The sequence below is a fragment of the Carcharhinus amblyrhynchos genome, chromosome 11 (genome assembly GCF_965287045.1).
Source record: "Carcharhinus amblyrhynchos chromosome 11, sCarAmb.v2.hapA, whole genome shotgun sequence".
Taxonomy (NCBI): domain Eukaryota; kingdom Metazoa; phylum Chordata; class Chondrichthyes; order Carcharhiniformes; family Carcharhinidae; genus Carcharhinus; species Carcharhinus amblyrhynchos.
This window is the reverse complement of record NC_137334.1, coordinates 1,010,340-1,031,139: the sequence shown is the minus strand read 5'-3', so window position 1 is coordinate 1,031,139 and position 20,800 is coordinate 1,010,340. Positions and strand designations below refer to the sequence as shown.

At 41.8% G+C, this 20,800-nt stretch overlaps 1 protein-coding gene across 5 annotated transcripts in view; it reads left to right on the top strand.

The window, feature by feature from the left end:
* Window positions 1–20,800, top strand: part of LOC145349814 (collagen alpha-3(VI) chain-like) — a 154,664-nt gene that overhangs the window by 69,112 nt on the left and 64,752 nt on the right. For all 5 annotated transcript variants that reach the window (XM_080198362.1, XM_080198364.1, XM_080198363.1 and 2 more), the window contains 3 exons: window positions 1,384–1,980; window positions 10,107–10,703; window positions 18,581–19,180. In XM_080198362.1, coding sequence (XP_080054488.1) covers window positions 1,384–1,980; window positions 10,107–10,703; window positions 18,581–19,180 — 1,794 coding nt within the window. The remainder of the gene's footprint in view (window positions 1–1,383; window positions 1,981–10,106; window positions 10,704–18,580; window positions 19,181–20,800) is intronic.

Here is a 20,800-nt window from a genome sequence, read left to right as displayed (position 1 = left end):
CTCCATCGATGACACAAAGATCATCACCAGAGGTTCTGCAGTCTCTTTCCTGGCCTCCCACATTAACCAGGGATACAGCCCATCCAGTCCTGGCGATTTATCTATCTTGATGCTATTCAAAACTTCCAACACATCCTCATTCTTAATGTCCACGTACTCAATCTTTTCAGTCCGCCGCAAGCCTGCAGTACAACCACCCAGATCTTTTTCCACCGTGAATACCGAGGTAAAGTATTCATTAAGCACCTCTGCTATTTCTACCGGTCCTGTACAAACTTTCCCACCATCACATTTTATAGTTCCTATTCCTTCACATCTCACCCTTTTACTCTCCACATATTTGTAGAACGCCTTAGGGTTCTCCTTGGCCGGTAAGATTAAGGCCCTCTCATGACCCCTTCTGGCTCTTCCAATTTCCTTCTTAAGTTCCTTCCTACAAGCCGTATACTCCTCTAGATCCCTAACATCTCCTAGCTCTCTCAACCTTTTGGATGCTTTACTTTTCTAGGTTCATTACAACTTTTGTGCACCTACCAAACCTCCCTGTCTCACTGGAACGTTGTTGTACAGAACTCTAGACAAACATTCCATGAAAATCTGCCACCTTACTTCGGTACTTTTTCCTGAGAATACCTCTTCCAATTTACTCGTCTAATTTCCTGCCAGATGGCTTCATATTTCCCCTTCTCCAGATAAACACTTTCCTAGCCTGCCTGATCCTATCTCTATCCAATGCTAGCGTGAGGGAAATAGAGTTATGATCACTATTCCCAAGATGTTGTCCCACTGAGAGATCCAACACCTGTCCAGGTTCATTAGCCAGTACCAGATTGAGTACAGCTTCTCCTGTTGTAGGCTTATCCACATACTGTGTCAGGAAACCGTCCTGAACACATCGAACAAACTCCTCCCTGTCCAAACCCATTACGCTAGGGAGATTCCAATCGATGTTTGGGAAATGAAAGTCTCCCATCACAACAAATCAGTTATTACTACATCTCTCCAGGACCTGTTTCCCTATCTGCTCTGCAGTATCCCTGTTACTATTGCTTTACTATTGTGAGCTGGATAATCTGCTCCCAGAGAGTGATTCCTGCAATGCAGAATGTAATATCAGGCTTGATAATGCCAGGCAGACTTTCCAACATCATCACACTAGTTTTATTTCAGATTTACAAATAATTTCTTTTCAGATTTACAAACTTAATTGTGCGCCGCTGATAAAAGTTCAATCATGAGACAAGACTGGAAAATACAGAGAAAGATCCCAATTTGAACAAATCTTGCTGTCTGTGTCAGATTGTGATTTAGTGGCATGTTATGCATTTATTTGGATTTGCAAAACTCCCATTGAATAATAAATTTATTTTGCATTTCTTACAGATGGTGTTAAGAGGGATATTGTGTTCCTTGTTGATGGATCAGACAAAGTCCGAGGTGCTTTCCCTTATGTTCAAAGATTCATTTCCAGAATGGTCGATACCCTAGATATTGGAAGTGATAAAGTTCGGGTTGGTGTGGTGCAGTACAGTGATAATCCCAGAGTCAACTTTCGATTAAACAGCTATACCACAAAGCGCGATGTGAATCGAGAAGTCAATAATCTTAGACAAATAGGAGGGAGTCGAGCCAACACTGGCGCAGCCTTGGACTATGTTGAAAAGAATGTATTTTCTCGGTCTGCTGGAGGCAGAGCAGAGGAAGGTGTACCCCAGTTCCTGATCCTTCTCACTGCCAGCAAGTCATCCGATGATGTTAGTCAGGCAGCACGAGCACTGAAAGGTGCTGGTGTAGCACCTTTCAGTATTGGATCACGAGACGCAGACAATACTGAACTCGGGCAGATTTCACTGTCCCCTGGTTATATTTTCAAGGTAGATGATCTGCGGAATGTGGAAACAATACAGCAACGTCTGGAGTCACCGCTGAGGACACTGAACAAATATGACATAATCCGAATCCGGAAAAAAGCTCAGGAAGGTGAGGACAATACTTTACAGAATCAGTGCTTAAATGTGGACAATTGGTGCTTGTGTTTCTAAAAATCAGGAAGGATTGTTTTGCTTTTAAAAAGCAATGCATGAGATGAAGTAAAATATAAATGGATTTTTTCAATTAATCAGCTAATGGGATTGGTCTTCAAAACATCTTCACTCTTCAGGTGACCCAATCACAGCTTCTGCTCCTTTGCTACTATCAGCTGGATAATCTGCTCCCAGACAGTGATTCTTGCAATGTAGAATGTAATATCAGGCTTCGTAATGCCAGGCAGACTTTCCAACATCATCACACTAGTTTGTAATAATAAAAATGGGTGTTGCTGAGGTTTACAGGCCTCACAGTGTCAGGGACCCATGTTCAACTCCAGCTTGGGTGACTGTTTATGCGGAGTTTGCATGGTCTCCCTGTGTCTGTGTGGGTTTCCTCCGGTTGCTCTAGTTTCCTCTTACAGTCCGAAAGATGTACTGCTTAGGTGGATTGGCCATGGTAAATGTACAAATGTTACAGGGGGTAGGATCCGGGCAAGATGCCCTTTTGGAAAGTCAGTACAGACTTGATGGGTTGAATAGGCTCGCTCTGCATTGTTCTATGATTCTAAAAAAAATGCTAAATATGAAGCACGAACAGATTTGCAGAATGTATCTAAAAATTAATTACTCTTACATTACATCCCGACAACTGAGCTGGCCCTAGCTGATTAATTTGATCAGCTGGGTCACCTTGACATTGTCCTGTCCAAGGAAAGCCTTTAAAGTGCTGGCTGTGAACTTGGGCTCACGGCTTTCATCCTCGGAGACTGGACCCTCGGGCATTCATTGGGTGGGATAAAGGAGTCTAACCGACCCTTGATGTTAAAGAGTGTCAAATTGCATATTTTTGGGCACATATTGATGCTGGGCTCAGGATTCAGAACCCCTCTGACATCTGCGTGTACAACGCACATTCATCGCATCATATTTTTCAGCTGTGTGTGAAATGGTGGGTGGCTAGAATGGGAAATGAATCTCAATTTTGAACAAATGCTTGAAATTAATCTTGTACCTTGGTCTGATTTCATTTGTGGATATTACACTTGTCACATTTAATCGCTCTGAAGTGTTCACAGACATTTGCTATTTGTCATTTTGTTCTGATCCCACTAAATTCGACTGGATAAAAGATGTGTCAAATGCAGACACGTGCTTTCCATTCTGTTTTGGCATCCTTTGTGCTAGATTAATAAAACGTTACACTGAAAGTAGGAATTGGCCACATAACTGATCGTGCTTCAAAAGAGAATTGATCACCATTGAGAGTTTTGGTCAAACATGCCTGCTTGCCAGCCTTCCAAGAGGCTTCTAAACTGAAGCTAAAATCAGTTTTGGGAGTTCACAGGTACTAATAGCACATTTGTAAAGTTTTTGAGTGGAACTTTGATTTTTGTTTTTACGAAGAAACTACCTACTCCAACTCTGTGCAACTAACATATAGTCTCATATTGTAAAGTCATTTTCTATATTTAAAAATAGGTTACTCCAAGCTGCTGGTTTCAACACAATGATTGAAAATGTTAACCCTTGACAACTCTTAAATACATATATTTTTGAAGCAAAAAACTTTTACCATTTGGCTCAGATCTTTCATTTCCCAGGAGTGTCATACCCAGTGTTAGGGTCCTGGATCAGAACCCCAAATTACATTCCGATGCCAGACTGGACCCCAACGCTTTTTCTATTTTGGCATAAATGTGAGAATAGAATGATTCATTCCAGGAATAATACTACAGAAAAATTAGGGGTCTTTTATAGTAAAACAAATGTTATTTAATAACACAGTTTAACTATTACTCTAACAATTGAAGGAGCATAATAGTTGAACAATATTTAAAAATGAAAGGAGACAACTTTAATTTCCAATTTATCACTCTTTCAGTTCCAAGTAAGCAACATTCCTCTTACAGACTTGCAATGCCACTTTAAATACAGTTAGCAACCAGACATATTCTTGTCATGAGTCTAGACTGTCTTGGAGCTTTCAGAGAGAGAGAAAGAGTTCCAGCAGCTTGTAGAAATTTTATAAGCAAGAGGTGATAGGGAGAGATGAATGCAAGACAATCAACTTCACCAGAGAAAAGGTGCTTGAAAAACCATTAGACCCAAAAGGCTGACAAATCCTCAGGACCAGATGAACTGCATCCCAAGGTTTTAAAAGAATGGCAGCGCAGAGAGTAAATGCATTGGGTATAATCTCACAAAATTTCATAGATTCTGGAACACACCCAGCAGATTGGAAAACATTGAAATTTTACAGCGGGATTCTCAGTCCCGCTGCAGTGAACAGAAAATTGGTTGAATGCCGAATTCTCCATCAGTGCTTGCAGGGGAAGAGGTGGGGCATGGACAGTCAGGAAACTCTGACCAACATCGTTATTCAAGAAAAGCAGGAAGCAGAAATCCGGAAACTATAAGCCAGTTAGCCTTAATCTGTCACTGGGAAAACGCTTGAATCTATTATTAAGGTTATAGCAGGATATGTAGAAAATCAAGGTTTACAGGCAGAGCCATCAGGGCTTTATGAATGGGAAATTGTGTCTAACTAATATGTTAGATTTTCTGACACAGTAACTTTCAAAGTGGATAAAGGGAAACTGCTAGATGTGGTGTACTTGGATTTCCAAAAAGCATTTGATAACATAGCACATCTAAGGTTACTGCACAAGTTAAGAGCACATGGTGTAGGAGAAATTATATTAACTTGGATAACAGATTGGTTACCTGACAGGAAACAGGCAATAGGGATAATTTTTTTCAGATTTACAAACTGTATCTAGCAGAGAGACTAAGTCAGTTAGGATTATATTCACTGGAGTTTAGAAGAGAAATGTGACTCAACACATTGACGAAGGAAGGGCGGTGAATGTGGTGTATATGGATTTCAGCAAGGCGTTTGATAAGGTCCCCCATGCAAGACTTCTTGAGAAAGTGAAAGGACATGGGATCCAAGGGGCTTTGGCCTTGTGGATCCAGAACTGGCTTGCCCACAGAAGGCAGAGAGTGGTTATGGATGGGTCTTTTTCTGCATGGAGGTCGGTCACCAGTGGAGTGCCCCAGGGATCTGTTCTAGGACCCTTGCTGTTTGTAATTGTCATAAATGACCTGTATGAGGAAGTGGAGGGATGGGTTGGTAAGTTTGCCGTTGACACAAAGGTTGGTGGTGTTGTGGATAGTTTGAGGGATGTCAGAAGTTGCAGCGGGACATAGATAGGATGCAAGACTGAGCGGAGAAGTGTCAGATGGACTTCAACCTGGATAAATGTGTAGTGGTCCATTTTGGCAGGACCAATGGGATGAAGGAGTACAATATCAAGGGTAAGACTCTTAGCAGTGTAGAGGATCAGAAGGACCTTGGGATCCGGGTCCATAGGACTCTTAAATCGGCCTCGCAGGTGGGGGATGTGGTCAAGAAGGCGTATGGTGTACTGGCCTTCATTAATCAAGGGATTGAGTTTAGGAGTCGGGAGATAATGCTGCAGTTTTATAGGACCCTGGTCAGACTCCACTTAGAGTACTGTGCGCAGTTCTGGTCGCCTCATTACAGGAAGGATGTGGAAGCTATTGAAAGGGTGCAGAGGAGATTTACAAGGATGTTGCCTGGATTGGGAGGCATGCCTTAAGAAGATAGGTTGAGGGAGCTAGGTCTCTTCTCCCTGGAGAGATGAAGGATGAGAGGTGACCTGATAGAGGTTTATAAGATGTTGAGAAGTATAGATTGGGTGGATTCTCAGAGGCTATTTCCCAGGGCTGAAATGGTCGCTACGAGAAGACACAGGTTTAAGGTGCTGGGGAGTAGGTACAGAGGAGATGTCAGGGATAAGTTTTTCACTCAGAGGGTGGTGAGTGAGTGGAATCAGCTGCTGTCAGTGGTGGTGGAGGCGAACTCGTTGGGGTCTTTTAAGAGACTTCTGGATGAGTACATGGGATTTAATGGGATTGAGGATTATAGATAGGCCTGGTAGGTAGGGATATGATCAGTGCAACTAGTGGACCGAAGGGCCTGTTTGTGCTGTAGTGTTCTATGTAAATGGTTTTGGGGAAATTGATGGGATTGAAGGTGGATAAATTTCCAGGTATTGATAATCTTCATCCCAGAGAACTTAAGGAAATGGTTTTAGAAATGATAGATTCATAAGTCCTTATTTTCCAATATTCTTTGGACTCCAGAATTGTTCCTACAGATTGGAGAGTAGCTAATGTAAGCCCGCTATTCAAAAAGAGAGGTAGAGAGAAAACAGGGAACTATAGACCAGCGAGCCTAACATTGGTACTAGGGAAGTTGTTAGATTCCATTAACAAGGATTTTATAATTTAGCATTTGGAAGGCAGTTGGATAATCAGACAAAGTCAGCATGGATTTACAAGGAAATCATGCTTGATGAATCTATTGGAATTCTTTGAGGATATAATTAGTTGAGTTGACCAAGGATATGGTTTATTTAGTCTTTCAGAAGGCTTTTGACAAGGTCTTATGTAACAGACTATGATGTAAAATTAAAGCGTATGGGATTGCAGGAAATGTCTTGAGATGGATTGGACATGATTAGCAGATAGGAAGCAAAGATTTGGCATAAGTAGGATTTTTTTGATTGGCAGTCCACAGGGATCAGCACTAGGACCCCAGCTATTCACATTATATATTAATGGTTTGGAAGCGGGAACTGAATGTATTATCTCCAAATTTGTAAATGATACAAAGTTGGGTGGGAGGGTGAGCTGTGAGGAGGATACAGAGATGTTTCAGTGTGATTTGGACAGGCTGAGTGGGTGGGCATATCCGTGGCAGATACTTTATAATGTGGATAAATGTGAGGTTATCCACTTTGGTATCAAGGTAGGAAAACAGATTATTACTTGAATGGGTATAGATTGAGAGAGGTGGATACTTAGACCTTGGAGTCCTTATGTGTCAGTCACTGAAAGTGAGCGCGCAGGTACAGCAGGCAGTAAAGAAGGCAAATGGGATATTGCCCTTCATAGCAAGAGGATTTGAGTATAGGGATAGGGATGTTTTGCTGCAATTGTACAAGGTGTTGGTGAGGCCACACCTGGAGTAATGTGTACAGTTTTGGTTTCCTTATCTGAGGAAGGATGTCCTTGCTATAGAGGGAGTGCGGGGAAGGTTTATCAAGCTGACTCCTGGGATGGCAGGTCTGTCATATGAGGAGAGACTAAGTTGGTTACAATTATACCATAGAATCATAGAAACCCCACAGTGCAGAAAGAGGCCCTTCGGCCCATCGAGTCTGCACCAATCACAATCCCACCCAGGCCCTACCCCCCATATCCCTGCATAGTTTACCTGCTAATCCCTCTAACCTAAGCATCTCAGGACACTAAGGGGCAATTTTAGCCAATCAGCCTAACCCGCACATCTTTGGACTGTGGAAGGAAACCGGAGCACCCGGAGGAGACCCACACAGACACGAGGAGAATGTGCAAACTCCACACAGACAGTGACCTGAGCCGGGAATCAAACCCAGGTCCCTGGAGCTGTGAAGCAGCAGTGCTAACCACTGTGCTACCGTGCCGCCCTATTTAGTCACTGGAGTTAAGAAGAATGAGAGGGAATATCATAAAAACTTATAAAATTCCAACAGGATTAAACAGAGTAGATTCAGAAAGAATGTTCCTGGTGTTGGGGGAGTCCAGAACTAGGGGTCATAGTTTGAGGATAAGGGGTAAATCTTTTAGAACTGAGGTGAGGGGAAATTTCTTCACCCAGAGGGGGGTGAATGTGTGGGATTCACTCCCACAGAAAGTAGTTGAGGCCAAAACATTGTGTGATCTCAATGTATAATCTTGGGGCAAAAGAGATCGTGGGGTGGGGTGGGGTGGGGTGGGGTTGGGGGGAAATCAGGATATTGAATTTCATCATCATCCACAATCAAAATGAATGGTGGAGCAGGCTTGAAGGGCCAAATGGCCTGGTCCTACTTCTAGTTTCTATGAGTGCCATAGGGATTCGTGTTTAGTGGGATTCGCAATCGATATTCATAACTTGGGTGAAGGGATCAAATGTACGGTAGCTAAATGTGCTTCTCACACTAAAATAAGGAGGAAACAGTTGGTTTAAAAGGAGGTAGAGAGTCACAGGTTAAGTGAATAAGCAGCAATTTGGCAGATGGAGCATAGCATTGATAAATGTGGACAATTCCCCTTTAGCTGGAAGAATAGTAAAGCAGTATACTATTTAAATGAAGAGAGATTACAGAACTTGGTGCTGTTAAATGTACAGTGTAGCTACACCTGGAGTCCTTTCTATACAGTGCAGCAGCACCAGGAGTGCTAGCTGCATTAGCATATTGGTTAGCTGATAGAAAACAGGCAATAGGGATAAATGAATCCTTGTAAATAAATCGCATAAAATTGGTATGCAGATAATTAGGAAGGCAAATGGAATGTTGGCATTTATTGCAAGAGGAATAGACTATAAAAATAGGGGTGTATTGCTGCAACTGCATAATACCTTGGTGAAGCCATGACTGAATACTGCGTACAATGTTTCCTGATTCCTGGGATGAAAGACTTACCTTAAGAAAAAAGGTTAAACATGTTGAACCTGTGGAGTCTGAGACAGGTGAGGAGAATTTGTTTCTCCCAGAAGATCATTGGTCTTGTGCAATTCTCTTCAGAAAATAATAAGGGTAGCGTCATTTAATTAATTCAAGGCTCAGTAAGATAGATTTTTGATAGGTAATTAAGTCAAGAGTCATTGGGAGCAGGTAGGAAAATGGCCATGATCTTACTGAATGACATGATTGAATGTAACCAGTGACAAATTTGTATTAGATGTAATGTGACCAATGGGAACAAGATATAAGGGTCAGCTGACCCAGTAAAACATGGAACCAATCACAGAGTGATGTAATAGTCAACTGACCACTATAAATAAGGAGCTATGTAGAATTGTGGAGAGCGTGGAGTAATGATTCTTTTTATTATTAAACCCTTTTTTTGATTTATAAGTTGGAGTAAATTTTGTTGTTGTTTCATTAGCTGCATTTTGAAGAGTTCCTTCTGAAGAAATATGGCAAAGTTTGAAGAGCAAAGTGGCCTATCCCTACTCCTAGCTCAAATGTTTCCCTACTACCAAAATTAAACTGACTGGCCTGTAGTTGCTGGGCTTATCTTCACCCCCCAATTCTGAACAAAGGCATAACATTTGTCTTTCTGCAGCCTAAAGAAGACTGAAAAATTGTTCCCAGTGCCTCTGCAATTTCCAGTCTTATTTCCTTTAATAGCCTTGGATCTGGTCTTAGTGTTTTACCAACTTTAAGTGCAGGTAGCCTATCCAATATGTCTTCCTTAGTAATTGTCAATCCCTCAAGAATGACCTCTCTATGCCCTCTGCCTCCATCTGCAAATCCCCTTTTTGATTTCTAATCAGGTGTGCTCCTACTGTTACTACCCTTTTCTTGTATATATGTCTATTGAAGAATTTAGGGTTGGAATTTCCTGGTCCAAGACTGGTAATTCTGATCCCAGATCAATGGACCTTTGACTATTCCATCAAATTTCCCATCCTGCTCACAATGATTGCCACCTTAGGTGGGACTGAAAAGTTTTTGCCAGGGATTCCCTGTTAACTAACACCTTGGACGAGTGCATTAAATTTGGATCCATCCCACCTTGACTTGGAAAATGGTATTCTATTCCTGGATTGTCGCTGGATCAATATCCTGGAACTCCTTATCTAACACTTCCAGGCAGATTTGCCTTCTCTAGGGCAATGGGAGAAGGGTAGCAATGCCAGAACTTCTCGTATTCTGACATGTTGCTTTTAAAGAAGTTTTAGAAGATGCTGGTAATTTTCAAATGATCTATGACTGTCGAAGTCCTGACTTAATTCACGTTTGACAACATTATATTAGCCACTTGGTAGACCAGGCGAGAGGGACCATTGGCTCCCAATACGTATGTTTATATTTACTTCACAAATAGTCTTGTGCCTGTATTATCTGGATCTCAAATGAAAGTTCCACAACTCATCATCAAATATGCCACGGCAAAATCTTATTTCATTCCAAGTGTATTTATATAAAACAAAAATTTGTTTTCTGTGTCTTACAGATGGTGTTAAGAGGGATATTGTGTTCCTTGTTGATGAATCAGACAAAGTCCGAGGTGCTTTCCCTTCAGTTCAAACATTCATTTCTAAAGTTGTAGACAAGCTTGAAGTTGACAGCGACAAAGTCCGAGTTGGTGTTGCACAGTACAGTGAAGATCCCAGAACAAACTTCCTCTTAAACAACTTTTCAACAAAAGATGAAGTGAAGAAAGCTGTAAAAAACCTCAGGCCTAAAGGAGGGAGACGAGCCAACACTGGTAAAGCTCTGGATCATGTCAGAAAGAATGTATTTAATATTTCAGCTGGAAGCAGAATACACGAAGATGTGCCCCAGTTCTTGATCCTAATCACTGCCAGCAAGTCCTCCGATGATGTTAGTCAGGCAGCACTGGCTCTGAAACAGGCTGGTGTAGCACCTTTCAGTATTGGATCAGGAAGCGCAGATATTAAGGAGCTCCGAAAGATTTCACTCTCCCCAAGTTATGTTTTCAAACTAGATAATTTGCGCGATGTGGAAACAGTTCAACAGCAAATTCAATCACCATTGACAACACTGAATAAAACTGAAATCAGAGCGATCATATCAAATCCTCCTTCAGGTGAGAAACAACATTCTATTTAAAATAAAGACTACAAATATAGATGAAGATATGCAATATATTGCCAGATTCTGGGATACTTTGCACTTAACATTGCTTTGTCATACAATTAGAAAAAAGGTCTATTTCCCTGCCTGTTCCATTGCTTCTCTGACCAGTCGGAGTTATGTGAGATATTTTTGTATTCTTGCATATTTAGTCATTGTTTTTTTTTAAATGCATTTCTCTGCAGCTTTGATTATGTGTTTTTGCACACTAATACTCTGAGATCAGGCCTTGATATTGTCTTTCCTATTTTCCTAGGGTTTAAACATGCTATTGCTTGTGTCTTGTCAACTCTGGCAGGATGCAGGTCGCTTGAGGAGTCTAGTGCAGGCTATTAAAACCATAATGCAGGGTTAAAATGAAACTCTTGCCTATTTGAATATTCTAATTCCTTTCCACACAACTGCACAAGGGCTCCCGCCTCATCTCCAAACCCAACTGGGTCAAACTCAGAAGTGGGTCCTATCATGTTGGGTTCACATCTCAGTGTCACCTTTTGGGAATTCAACTCTGCACCTGGTAATGGTTTTCCATTTGTCTTTGAACAAAGAAGAGTACAGCACAGGAAGAGGCTCTTTGGCCTTCCAAGCCTGCGCTGATCACCTTTACCTATCTAGACTCACCACTTATGAATAAACAGGGAATAGAGAGAAATATGCCTATCAAGATAAGTCTTAAATGTGGCTAATGTAACTGCCTCAACCACCTCACTTGGCTGTGCATTCCAGGCCCCCATCACCTTCTGTGTAAAAAAAAAACTTCCCCCACACATCTCCACTGAACCATTCCCCCCTCCCTTCCCCCTCCGCCTTATCTTCAACTTGTGCCCCCTTGTATTTGTCATTTTTGTCCTGGGAAAAACTTCCAACTATTCACCCTATCCATACCTGTCATAATTTTATAAACTTCTATCAAGTCGTCCCTTAGCTTTGTCTTTCCAGGAAGAACAATCTCAGTTTATTCAATCCCTCCTCATAGCTAATACTCTCCATACCAGGCAACATCCTGGTAAACCTTTCCTGCACTCTCTGCAAAGCCTCCACGTCCTTCTGGCATTGTGGTGACCAGAACTGGACACAGTATTCCAGATGTGACCTCACCAACATTTTATATAACCGTAACATCATTTGCCAACTTTTAGACTTGATGTCCCATCCGATGAAGGCAAGCATGCTTTCTTCACCTCTTCCACCTGTGCTGCCACTTTTAAGGATCTGTGGACCTGAATTCCCAGATGTGTGTCTATGATCCTGATGGTACTGCCATTTATTCTGTAGCTCCCACCTGAATTGGATCTACCATAATGTGTCACTTGGTCCCTATTATGAATTCTATTCCATAATCCATTCCTATGATTGCTGCAGCCTTGGGAATCCATGCCCAGTTTCTCCATTCTGGTCCATTCAATTAGAAATTCTTACTTTGGCTTAATATGCTAATTCTGTCAATCAGCTTGTCTGATCAGTTAGGAAACCCAGAGATAGCATGCGGAGACAAAACCTACTGCAGATTCCAACAGGTTTGCAGAACCTCCCATGGGTTCTGTCAACTTCGCTGGGATAGTCATGTCAGACGTTTTTCTTCCCAATATTTAATTGGAGAAAATTTCCACTTGTCCAATTTGGAATGTTGGACAAACATGTAACAAATCAGGGGCAATGAAAGAGTTAAGAGAGATGGTTGTAAGATGGAACTAATTGTCACCATTGTATACATGGAAACAAAAACAGTTTTGGATGATGCCAGCAAGAGGTATCAGATGAGAAGTAGGAAGTGACCAAGGTTAGATCCTTTGGAACTTCCAGAGATAGCATTGTGGGAATAGAAAACATTGCAAGTGATTCGCAGGCTGCAGTTTGTTGGGCAAGAATGGATTCTAGTGAGAGTGACTCAATCCAGTTGGACTATAGAGAAGATGGACAAGGATAATGATACACTATCAATTGTGTCAAAGGTTGCAGCCAGGTTCAGAGGATGAGGAAAAATACTTTATCAAGGCCACAAATTTGTAGAATATCATTTTGTAACTTTGCTGTATTGTTGTTGACCTTTTTATCGAGCTGTCCTTGCAGTAATAATATATCAGCATTCTGAGAGCTCTCTGTTTTTCCATGTTTCCATGCAGTTTATACTTCCATTCCCTACTTCTTTTAGAATTAATGATTCATATCTGTAGACACTAACTTATATCTGGCACTTAATGGTCTGTTCCATTAATCTGTTTGTCATCCTGAGGTCTTTTACAGTCTTCTTCACTGTGTAAAGTATTCTAACTTTTGTGCTTTGATGTCATGTTCCTTCAAGTATAATTCATGATAAGGAATGTTAATCAAATATTAACTCCTAGATCGCTATAGTAAAGCACTGCCAAGGTAATGAATGATCAAATGCTGTTCATTTCCATTCCCTATTTGAATTGAGCAATATCAATGAACCCTAATATTGTGTTTCCTGCCTATCTTTCTATCCATGTTGTTATATTTCCTCCTATAACAGATGTTGTGTTTTTTGTAGCCAACTCCTCTGGAATCTCACAAGATCCTCGTACCCTATAAAACTACTGCTTTATTTTTCTAAAGACCTATTGCTACATTGACAATTCTCAAATCTAAGAAGTATTGAACCGATTATGGTCAGAGCATTTACTATCAACCTTTCTGACTGTCTTCAACACCTGAAGATATAAAAATCTTAATGACTTATCTGCAGAGATCTCCCTATTCCTTCAGAACCAATTCATTTTCTAAAGTTCTCTCGAGTGGTCTTCCCTCTAATAATACTATTACCATAAGTCCCCTAATGATCCACTTTTATGTCCTTCTTAGCCCATTCCAAATATTGCTCCTTAATGGCATTGTCTGCAGACATCAGATCGGTTTCAACATACCTGAAAAGACCGGTTCTAGGGGAAAATATTCTCATCCTGCCAGCCACGGAATCGTAGCAGGCAGGGGGTGGACTATGCAAAGGTCTTTGACTTTGGGTGGGATTCTCTGGTTTTGGGGTGAGTGTGGCCGGAAAGCCCCCACCACATGTCTCTGTCACCAGCTCTCTGTCCTCCACTGACATAATGCTGCCAGATTAATTACCTGGCATCCAGTCTTAGATGAGTCCTTTCAAACTCAAGTCTCCCACTTCCCTTTTACCATTGAATTCATGTCCTTCACTAGCCACCGACTTAATCCGATAGTGATATACCCCAGTGAGGAAGAGTGATCCCAAGAAGGGGATAAATCAACCATGGGGTTAACCAAGAAAGTAAAGAATAGTATTGAGCTGAAAGAAAAACATGCAATGTGGCAAAGGTTAGTGGGAAAGTTTTAAAAACCAACCAAAGCTGACCAAAATATTAAAAAAAGGGAGAAAATAAACTAGGAAGGTAAACTAGCAAGTAATATAAAAATAGCCAGTGAGAGCTAATTTAAATACTTAAAAAGGAAGAGAGGGACCAAGGTGAACATAAACCCCTCAGAAAATGAGACTGGGGAAATAATGAGGAACCAAGAAATGGCAGAGGAATTAAGTAAATACTTTGCATCAGTCTTCATAATGGAAGACACTTATAGCATTCCAAAAATACTAATGTATTTGGATTTCCAAAAGTGTTCGATAAGGTACCACACAAAAGGCTACTGAATAAGAGAAGACCCCGTGATATTGCATATTCGCGTGGATAGAAGATTGACTAACTGAGGGAAGATGGAGCGTTGGGATAAAAGGGGCATTTTCAGGATGGCAACTTGTGATCAGTGGAGTGCTGCAGGAGCCACATTTACAACATATATTAGTGACTTGGATGAGGGAAGTGAATTAACCATTGCCAAGTTTGCAGATGGCAAAAATAAATGGGAAGACAAGTGGCGAGGATGACACAAAGGGTCTGCAGAGGGATATAGACAGATTGAGAGAGTGGACAGAAGCTTGGCAGATAAAAAGCAATGTAGTAAAGTGTGAAATTATGTACTTTAGTAGGAAGAATAAAGAAGCTGAGTGTTATTTAAATGGAGAAAGACTGTAGAAAGCTGCAGCTAAGAGGGATCTGAAGATCTTTGTGTATAAATCGCAAAATGCTAGCATGCAGGTTTTGCATGTAGTAGGGACGGGAGATGGAATGGTGGATTTTATTCAAAGAGAATAAAGTATAAAAATAGGGATGTCCTGCTAAAACTATACAAGGCACTAATTAGATGATACCCGTTAACAGTTTTGATTCCCTTATCTAGGTAAAGATATACTGGCATTGGAGACGTTACAGAGAGAGTTTATAATGTTGATCCTGGGTATGGAGGGATTTTCTTAGGAGGAGAGATTGGGTAGGTTGGGCCTGTACTCACTAGAATTTAGAAGAATTACAGGCGACCTTTTTGAGACGTATAGGATTCTCAGGGGCTTGATAGGGTAGGTTCTGAGAGGTTGTTTCCTTTTGTGGGAGAGTCTAGCACCAATGGACATAATCTCAAAGTAAGGGGTCACCCATTTAGCACAACAATAAAGAGGAATTTCATCTCTCAGGGTAGTCAATCTATGGGGAATTCTTTACTGTAGAGGGCTGTCAAGGCTGGGTCATTAAGTATGTTCAAAGAGATAGACAGATTTTTAATCATTAAGGAAATCAAAAGTTATGGGGCCAAGGTGGGAAAATGGAGTTGAGGATTATCACATTAGATCAGTCATTGAATTGTGGAGCAGGCTCAATGAGCCAACCTACCTGGATTAAACAGAATAGATGCAAACAGAATGCTCCCTGTCGTGGGATGTGTCCACAACTAGGAGTCATAGTTTGAGGATAAGGGGTAAATATTTTAGAACTGAGGTGAGAAGAAATTTCTTCACCCAGAGAGTGGCGAATGTGTGGAATTCACTCCCACAGAAAATAGTTGAGACCAAAATATTGTCTGATTTCAAGAATAAATTAGATATAGCTGTCGGGGCTAAAAGGATCAAGAGGTATGGGGTGAAGGGGGTGGGGGGATCAGGATATTGAATTTGATGATCAGCCATGATCATAATGAATGGCAAAGAAGGCTCGAAGGACCTCCTAACTTCATGTCACCCAGTCTTATGATTAGTGCCTCAAACAGAGCTTCCAATCCCAAATCCTATCCATGGGATTACTGTAATGTCGCTTGCTCCTGGCTCGGTGCCTTTTCTATTTCAGGGCACTGCTGTTGACAGTTCCATTATTCATCTGCAGCTCCTTCTCTGCCCCCACCATAAACTTGAATAGATCTGAAATTCTGCCTCCAATATCTATCCTGCACCAAGTCATGCACTCTGATCACTCAACTAGACTGATCAACATTGGTTCCTTGTCACCCAGCTCCTTCGTTTATAATCACTGTCAACTCAGGCCAACATAAAGGTGCCTTTGGGATTTTTGTGCTGTTTTCTTCCTTGGTATGATTTAGTATTGAAGAGAGTTCAGCTCTCCTTGAAGCTTATTTTAGAGCTTTTAATCAGCACCAGGTGGAATGCTGAGCCAGATTTGATCAATTATTATGGATTAATCAATTGCAGAACAAGTCACTCAGAATGCCCCATTGTATAGCAGGATACGGGTTCGTACTAACCTACACCAGGAACTGGGCCCTCTGCAATTGTGGTGTCACCATATACAGCCAATTAAATGTTCCGCCAAATCTTCCAGTCTCTGGATCTTGGGAGAAATGGGCTGGAATTTCCAGCTGTTCGTGCCATTGGGATTTTCCAGTTCCATTGTCAGTGCGCCATGCGAGGGAAATGGGAAATCTCTTTCACCATGGCAGGACCAGTAGATCCCAGCCTGCTTTTGGTGAAAACCGAAGTGATGCAAAGTTCAAAATTCCCAAGAAATATTTGCTTAGGCCCAGTCGCCCAGTTTCTGGGTAGTGAAGAGACATTGGGAGTGGCTGGGGGCAGTGGGACGGGGTGGGGGGGGTTGCTTGATTGGAATATTTGGGGTGTGGCGAGTGTTTGGAGGGTGAAAGGGGTGTGAGAAGTGAGGTGTGGAGAGTTTTAGTGTTTTTCTTTCACAGGGACTATGTCTCATGACACTGACATCTGCTGTGGCTGCCTCTGGCCTTGTTCCAGCTGTGATGTGGATGTGCCAGTGTTGGACTGGGGTAAACACAGTAAAAAGTCTGACAACACCAGGTTTAAGTCCAACTGATTTATTTGATAGTAAACTCACTAGCTTTCGGGTTAGCCCCTTCGTCAGGTGAATGGAGAGTTCTGGCCTCAGACAGAGCATATAAAGCACAGACAGTTTACAGATTACTGATTAGAATGCGAATCTTTACACCTAACCTGCTGTTCAAGTCTTAAAGTGGCTGATAATGTGAGTGGAAGGAGCACTGATCACAGGTTAAAGAGATGTGTATTGTCTCCAGACAGCACAGTGAGTGAGGTTTTGCAAACCCAGGCAAGTCACGGGGGTTACAGATAGTGCGACATGAACCCAAGATCCCTGTTGAGACCGTCCTCATGTGTGTGGAACTTGGCTATCAGTCTCTGCTCAGCGACTCTGCGCTGTCGTGTGTCGTGAAGGCCGCCTTAGAGAACGCTTACCCGAAGGTCAGAGGCTGAATGCCCGTGACTTGAACAGCAGGTTAGGTGTAAAGATTCGCATTCTAATCAGTAATCTGTAAACTGTCTGTGCTTTATATGCTCTGTCTGAGGCCAGAACTCTCCATTCACCTGAAGAAGAGGGAAACCTTGAAAGCTTGTGAGTTTACTATCAAATAAATCAGTTGGACTTAAACCTGGTGTTGTCAGACGTTTTACCTTGTTCCAGTTCATAGTCACCCTCAACACTGAAAATCCTGTCATGGCAGGCACTCCGTCCTGAGGCGGGTAGGCCAGTTTGGGAATTTTCTGGGCTCCCCTGCCTGCCTCAAGAGTAAAATTCCAGGCCAGATTCGGAAAGATGGAGAAAAGAAATGAGATGGCAATACAGACCTGGGGAGAGTTGGATCAAGGGCAGAATCTATTTGGTTCAAGGAAAGAAACAGTCAAGGTGCCACAACATTACCGAATGGTTTCTACGGGCCACCAACTAACAGGAAAGATGTAGAGGAACAGATTTGCGTAGAAATTACAGATAGCTGCAGTAACCATCATGATAATGAGGTCTTTCATTCTACTTATTTCAGATAGCAATAGTGTAAAGGACAGAGAGTTTCCAAAGTGGACTCAAGAAAATTTTCTTGATCCCTTCCAAGACACTCACCATCCTGACATGGAAATATGTTGCCGTTCCTTCACTGACACTGGGTTAAAATCCTGGAAATTCCCCCCTATGTCCTGTGAGTGTGCGTACATCTCAGGAACAGCAGTGCTTCTAGAAGGCAGCTCACCACCACCTTTCCAGAGAAACTTGGAACGGGCAAAAAATGTTGGCCCAGCCAGCGATGCCCACATCCTGTAAATGAATATATTAAAACAGTTATGTTTCCAACCCAATGAGGAAGGCAGCATTGTTAGATCTAGTTCTGGGGAATGAGATCGATCAAGTGGATCAATTGTCAACAAGGTGGTTAATGTCATAAGGTTTAGATTAGCTCTGGAAAAGAACAAAGACCAATCTAATGTAATTCGAAAGGGCTAATTTCTCTGGCTTGAGGATAGATCAAGCCCAAGTGGTGTTAAAGGCCCCAAATGTCTTTCCATCACATGATGTCTCGGAATAGCTCCCATTTTTACCACCTACTTTGGCCCCACAATGCCTCCTAGTTTTTAAGTTCTCCGCCTCAAATCTATGTGAATTTTGTGAAAATTATGAGTAAACCGTATGTAATTTTCAGATGTTGTATGGTATGAACTAATTGAAAAATAGAATTGTTTTACATCTCCAGATCCTCCCAAGAAAGACATTGTGTTCCTGATCGATGGATCCAGCAATGTTGGACCTCAACATTTTGCCCACATTCGTGATTTTATCTTGAATATAATTAGTCAACTTGATATTAGCCCCAACGATGTTCGGATTGGTCTGGCACAGTACAGCAATGACGGAAAAACAGAGTTTCTTTTGAGGCAGCATTCGAACAAAGGCAGCCTTCAAGATGCTGTCAGACGAATTAGACCGAGAGGTGGGGCCCCGCTCAACACCGGCAGAGGTTTGGACTTTGTCTTGAAAAATCACTTCACAAGACAAGCCGGAAGCAGGCAGAATCAAGGAGTTCCCCAGTATCTGGTGGTCATTAATGGAGACAAGTCCAGAGATGATATCAGTCCTTATTTAGGCTCCTTGAAAAATTTGGGAATTAATGTTTTCAGTTTAGGAGCAAAGAACGCAGACAGAGATGAACTTAAACGAATCACAACTGTTCCTTATGCTTTTTACAAAGTGAATAACTTCCAAGACCTTAAAAGTGTGCAACAGAAATTAATAACCCGTTTGCTGATGGAAGATCCTACAACCTATGAACCTGAACCAGAGCCCCCGACTCCAGGTGTGTATCTACAGTTAAGAGTCATTATTTTCAGTATCAGTGGATGAGGCTGAATGCATATCCATGACTTGCTGTTGTTGTCTGCTTTTTAGCAATTCTGGCATTAACCATTCCAATGGGATAACCGTCAACAAGGAATCAAGAGAAGAATGTTATGCGTTGTTTGTCATATAATGTATCGAAATGTGAAATTGAGGCTCCAGTTTTCATGGTTCTGCTGTTTTATTAAAAGGATCAATATTTCCTTTTTTATAAACAGCAGTTTTGTTTGACACAGGAGGGGAAAGAGTAAGATTTTATGTCATGACAACTTAATACTTACACCTCTAACAATAAATTTTATACAGCTGAAGTTATGGAACTATTTTTGATCAGTCTTTTCATTACGGTTTTAGATTTTATTAAAAGGTAAAATTTTTTGCCCAATTTGTGTGGAGGAGAGGAAGGGTGGAATTTTCCCATTCTGCCACCATCGTTGTAGCAGACGGGACACAGACCAAGCGAATGTCCGTTGACCTCAGGCGGGATTTTGAGATTGGCCAGAAAATCCTAACCAAAGAGTTGAATGAAATAATTTTGGGGTTTTGAAAAAGAACAAGCCAGATCAAGAAATGGTGTGATAGGAGTGGTATAGTGGTTAGCACTGCTGCCTCACAGCACCTGGGACCCAGGTTCAATTCCTGGTTTGGGTCACTGTCAATATGAAGTTTGCACATTCTTCCCGTGTCTGCGTGGGTTTCCTCAGGATGCTCCGGTTTCCTCCCACAGTCCAAAGAAGTGCGGGTTAGGTGGATTGGCCGCGCTATATTGTCCCTTGGTGTCAGGGGGACTGGCTGGGTAAATGCATGAAGTTATGGGGATAGGGCCTGTGTGGGATTGTGGTCGGTGCAGACCCAATGGGCCAAATGGCCGCCTCCTTCGCTGTAGGATTCTATGATTCAGTCTGAATTTCATGATAGCTAGGATGAGGACAAAGGAAGAAAAATTTAAGTTAGTAGGTTTGGAAGAATAGAATAGGAAAACTGCAACGAATATTAAACATTAAGCATTTTCATTTGTGGATCCTGATCCTGGTACGTTGAATCCTTCATAGCAAAAGGATTCGAATACAGGAGTAAGGATGTCTTAATGCAATTATACAGGGCCTTGGTGAGACCACATCTGAAATATTGTGTGCAGTTTTGGTCTCCTTATCTGAGGAAGGATGTCCTTGCTCCAGAGGGAGTGCAGAGAAGGTTTACCAGACTGATTTCTGAGTTGGCAGGAGTGATGTATGACGAAAGATTGAGTAGGTTAGGATTATATTCGCTGGAGTTCAAAAGAATGAAGGAGGAATTCATAGAAAGCTATAAGTTCAAACGACTCGATGAAGTAGATGCAGGAAGGATGCTCTTGATGGTGGGGGTGCCCAGAACCAGAGGTTACATTCTGAGGATATAGGGTAGATCATTTAAGATAGAGGTGAGATACTTCGTCACCAAGAGAGGGGTCAGCCTGTAGAATTTGCTGCCATAGAAAGTAAACATTGAAAATAGATGCAGAAGTAGCCCTTTGAGCCTGCACCACCATTCAGAGAGTCATAGAGGTTTCCTGCGTGAAAACAGGCCCTTCGGCCCAACT